Source organism: Poecilia formosa, unplaced genomic scaffold (assembly GCF_000485575.1).
Source record: "Poecilia formosa unplaced genomic scaffold, Poecilia_formosa-5.1.2 Scaffold31, whole genome shotgun sequence".
Lineage (NCBI taxonomy): Eukaryota > Metazoa > Chordata > Actinopteri > Cyprinodontiformes > Poeciliidae > Poecilia > Poecilia formosa.
In genome coordinates this window covers 419,659-424,814 of record NW_006799970.1, presented here as the reverse complement: position 1 = coordinate 424,814, position 5,156 = coordinate 419,659, and the positions used below count along the sequence as shown (strand labels likewise).

General features: G+C 41.0%; 1 protein-coding gene across 2 annotated transcripts in view; it reads left to right on the top strand.

Moving 5' to 3' along the window:
• The first annotated feature begins 465 nt into the window (after positions 1-465).
• shox2 (shox homeobox 2) overlaps positions 466-5,156 on the top strand; it is a 9,040-nt gene continuing 4,349 nt past the window's right edge. The window contains exons 1-3 of one of the 2 annotated variants that reach the window (XM_007549371.2): positions 466-1,188; positions 2,705-2,913; positions 4,997-5,054. In XM_007549371.2, the coding sequence (XP_007549433.1) occupies positions 900-1,188; positions 2,705-2,913; positions 4,997-5,054 (556 nt within the window). In that variant the 5' untranslated portion in view covers positions 466-899. The remainder of the gene's footprint in view (positions 1,189-2,704; positions 2,914-4,996; positions 5,055-5,156) is intronic. The other variant, XM_007549370.2, reaches the window with a different exon arrangement.

The following is a 5,156-nucleotide window of genomic DNA, read 5'->3' as shown; positions in this document are numbered from 1 at the left end:
TGAGAAACGCACGTAATGCTTTTTTCAATAATAATAATAATAATAATAATAATAATAATAATAATAATAATAATAATAATTTCAGCGTCACATTTATTAATCTAAAGGCGAAACAATGGCAAGGCCTCGGGCCAAAGTTTTGGGGACCCCAGGATGTGTTCACTTGATCTGGAGCTCGGAGCGCACGTCGCTCCGCTGCTGGTCCGCTCTCACCTCTCTCCACTCCGTGTCATCCTTGTGCGTCTTATTTTTCCTCTCGCCCGCAGATCACAGAGATATACAGTGAGGAAGAACTCCTCATCTCATCCGTGCGCTTCCCTCACTGCTTGTCATTTTTCGGATTTTTTTTTAAGCCACACCCCTGCAGAGAGAGAGAGAGAGAGAGAGAGAGAGAGAGAGAGAGAGAGAGATCCATGACCATCTCCCGGGTGTTTAAAAAACTAACTCAGGACAATAGCGGCGAATGAGCGCGTAATTAAATTAATTAGTCCTTCTTGTCAATCTTGGATTAATGGCCAATAGCGGCGGTGCTGCTTAATGTTTTTACTCCTCTCTCTCTCCCTCTCGTTTTTTTTCCCTCCCATATCATTGAAAAGGAAGGGGGGGCTCATCCCGGCATCCTGAGGGGAGGTAATTTGCACGGATCAAGGGGGCAAGGCGCCGTAAAGTATAAATACTGTGACTTCAATAGAGGATCACCAGCAGGTTCCCTAACTCCGCTATACCAAAGGAGGAGGAATTGGCTGAGAAGATATATATATATATATATATATATATATTTTTTTTCCACCTTCATCCACAGTTTGGCTTGCATCATCTCGTATCATTTTCAACGAGCCACACCATTGATGTCTTAAGCAGCGAAGGGGGAGAGTGTGTGTGAGAGAGGGAGTGAGTGTATGGTGTTTTTTCCAAGAGGAGAGGAAGCAGTGATGGAAGAGCTCACCGCTTTCGTATCCAAGTCCTTCGATCAGAAAGTGAAGGAGAAGAAGGAAGTGATAACCTACAGGGAGGTGTTGGAGACCGGGGCGGCGCGAGCAGGGAGCCGGGAGTCTTTATCCGCGGAGCCCGGGAGCCGAGAGGAGGCGGCCGCGGTCGCCCGGAACGTGGCTCTCTCGCCGGGCAGGGAGACGGACATGCTCGGGCCGGAGAGGATCAGGGACGCGGGGAGTCCCAAACTCATTGACGGTAAGGGCTCTGCGCGCTGTGTCCGCTTTACGAAGAGAGGGGAATCAAAAAAAAGGCCGGGCAAAAAAATAAGTTAAAACATTTTAAATGAATAACAACAAATGTTGCTATATGAAAAAGACGAAAGTAGTTTTACTTTAAGTTATTTGTTGACATGTCACTCATTTTTGACTTATCCGATGGCAACAACTACTCCTAAACTAGTCTATTTTTGTTACGCATGTCAATCTTTTTCAGATTTTTAAGAGGTTCGCTGAAGTTCATTTGGACAAGTTTCAAATCACACCGCTTCACAAAACAGGAGAAAAGCGTGGCTGCATGTAAAAGTCATGCTGTTTCGTTGCACTTTTCTAAAGACAAAAGGGATTCTGCTGATGATCGAGGCAGATCTAAAAAAATATATATATGAAAGGACTCAATTGACTCGCGTGAAAATATCACAGGCAAACTGATGTTTATTTTCAAAAACGATATCTTCTGGCCTTCTTCATTTCAGACGACAAGATAAAAGCTACCGAGTGTGAGTTTCCTCAAGAATCGTTCATTATGTCTGTTTCATTAAAGCGCATTTTGGCCTATGCAAAGTAAACCGCGTCTCAGTTAAAAAAAAAAAACCCGTCAAAAATATAGATTTTCGAGATAAATCACATGATAAATATCTGAAAAACAGCCTTGCAACTGCAGATGGAAGAAATATTTTTTTGTCATGGTTCCTCATACATTAAAGTAAAACTGTTAAATAGTACATGCAAAAAAAAAGAAAGAAAAATAATAAGAATGAAATAAAAATAAATAAAAACAAATAAGTAAATATTCTAAACTAAATGAAGTCATGCTGTGAAAAGCAAATGTTTTGTTTATCCAAACATATATTCTCAATAGCTTTGCTCCATATTGCATGTGGCGTTTACGTGCAGGCTATTTCCTCTCCCGTGTTCTGTGACAACATGCTGGACAAGATATCTTAGAGTTGGGAGGCTTGTAAAAGTGACATCTGTTCGTCATGGGCAGCGTGGTTAAAAGCGGAACCGCGACAAGCATGTATCAGACACCCAACAGTAGGCACGGCGCTGCATATTTATAAGCGGTTAATAATTAAAGAGCTTTATGTAGCCCGACAAAACATCCGAGGTCTGATAGCTGTGTGATATCAGAGGGCAAGCCTTTTCTTCCCTTTGCTCTCTCACTCGTTTTTGTTGTTATTTTTATTTTTATTTTTTTTTACGCAATCCTGTTTTGTGTTGACATTTTTACACACGCTGCGTTCTACGAGCTTTGTTTTCCCTCCATGAAGGAGGATGTCGTTTTTATTTTTTTTTTATTTTTAATTAAAAAACGAGCTCAGATTCGAGGCAAACTCTGTGCCATCCGGTGCAGTAAATCATTTTATTTTTACTTAAGTTTTTAATAATAATAAAAAGAAAAAGAAACGAAACTACCCACTGGGGAGGCTCTGTCGTGCACGATGCTGATCGCGGTACCCCCCTTCCTCATTCCCCTCCTGCTATTCTCGCAGGCACCACGGACGTGAAGGAGCGGAAAGAGGACTCGAAGCCCATCGAGGATGAAACGCAAACAAAAATCAAGCAAAGGAGAAGTCGGACTAACTTCACGTTGGAGCAGCTCAACGAGCTGGAGCGGCTCTTCGACGAAACCCACTACCCGGACGCCTTCATGCGGGAGGAGCTGAGCCAGAGACTGGGACTGTCAGAGGCCCGAGTGCAGGTAAGGCACGGTTCAGAAGGAAAATAAATGAATGCATAGTAGTAGTAATAATAATAATAATAATAATAATAATAATAATAACTTTTTAACATTATCAGCAATATCAAAATGAACAACAGGAGAATAATTCTAACTTTCTTTTGTCTGTCCATCCTTCGATATTTCCTTGATAAAGCTTCAGGATATGAACATGTTTCGTTGGATAGTAATATTATTATTATGATGATGCTGTGTAGGTGCAGAACTGCTCTGCTTGGCCTTGATTTGTGAATATTCGCACAGCAAAACCGATAGTGCCTCCAGTACTTTGACAGATTACATAAAGAAGTGAAGATAATGCCCCAAAATGCACTCTCTTTCTCTCTTAGTATTTTTTTTTTAATTAAAAGTACTTGTCTCAATTAGTCCTTATTTGCTTCACCACTGTTCATCTAATCTTTATTATCCAAATTGCACAGTAAACAATACGCCCACGGTGGGGGGTTTTCATCTTTCTTTCTTTCTTTCTTTCTTTCTTTCTTTCTTTCTTTCTTTCTTTCTTTCTTTCTTTCTTTCTTTCTTTCTTTCTTTCTTTCTTTCTNTTTTTGCATTTAAGATATGTGTTACTAAGTCAGTGGATTTTCATAGGGATAGACCATCTGTGCAGAAACCCAGTATGAGTGGTGGGAGATGTGAAAGGTGTGGAGGGGAGGGGAGGGGGGTTCTCAGACATGTCCTGTGTAAGACGATCAGGGGGAGAGGATAAACACGAAGGCAACTTTTCCCCCCACTCTGTTTTATAACAATAATATAAATTTTCACAACTGCTATGCATTAACAAGTTCTTTGGAGGAATACTTTCTTTTCTTTCGATATTTGTCATAAACTCACCCTCTACTACATCCTTTAAAAAAAAAGTGGGGTGGGGGGGGGAGAAGAAGAAGTTCAAACCAGCTTTTTGCGGGGCTCCCCAAGCCAAAATAAGACGCATTGTGTCCCGGACAAGGAGCACAGCTCGAGGGATTTGCATAAATTATGTATTATTTTCAACCCAATTTGAAACCAGCTTTCGCCTCCATCTCTCTGTCTTTCTTTCTTTTTTTTTTTTTTTAAATCTCCATATGAGTATGATATATTTTCATATCACATATTATTTAGATAGTGATTTTGGGCGCCGCCACCACCACCAACAACAACAACTTCGGTGCGTTTGGGTTTTTATCACAGCCATAAATTAGTGCGCAAGAAAGGCTTCCGAGCGACATGCGCTGTGATCAATAAATGAAGCCAGCTGACAGCCAGATCGATATGATATTTCAATCATGCTTTCATTGTTTGCGAGGCATAGTGTTACAGAGGCTGCGTGCAGACACGTTGCATTGTGGCCTTCTTTTAGCCCAGGCTTTATCTGAGGTATTTAAGGCGGATTATCATAGTAATAAACCGTTTAATGCGCGTTCCAAGGCGGTTCTCTGGATTTCTTCGGAGAGAAATGTGAGCCACCGCGCTCTCGCTTTTTGTGGACTAAGTGTTATAGCGGTGATTAGACATTTAAGCATGCCTCCGACATGGATTTTCTCCAGATAAGGGTAATTAATTTCAGCGGTCAGAGAAAGAAGGGAGATGAGCGCTCACATCCCTCTCTTGCTCTGATCTCCAAAAAAGCCATGATAGCATTGCTGCAATTCGATATCGGAGAGTCCATTCAACTCTTCGGGGACACTCATCTATAGAAAGATGAAACCACCGCTGACAAGGTTATTTATTATACCAGAGAAAGTCCTGCTCATTTTCCAACCGGAGTCATTCTATTCTCCTAATGAATTTGACATCAGATTTACTACATTTAGCCTTTCTTTTTTTTTTTTAAAAAAAACCTTCTCTTCTCTCTGTCTCAGCCCCCTCCCGCTCTTTTGCTTTTCTTCTTCTTGTTGGAGGCTAAATGTATAACAATTAAAATCCGGGGTTAAGCAGAGGCATTAATATTTCAGTGCTCCTCGGGGATATTGTTTTTCTGCGGTTGTTGTCACTTTGAGAGGAATTACACATGGCCTCACAAGCAGCTGCCAATCAGCGGGTCTCTAATTAATTTCTGTCCCTGCAGGTTTGGTTCCAGAACAGAAGAGCCAAATGCAGGAAGCAGGAGAACCAGTTACATAAAGGTAACTCTCACACATCAGAGCAAACCCATTCTATTCTATTCTATTCTATTCTATTCTATTCTATTCTATTCTATTCTATTCTATTCTATTCTATTCTATTCT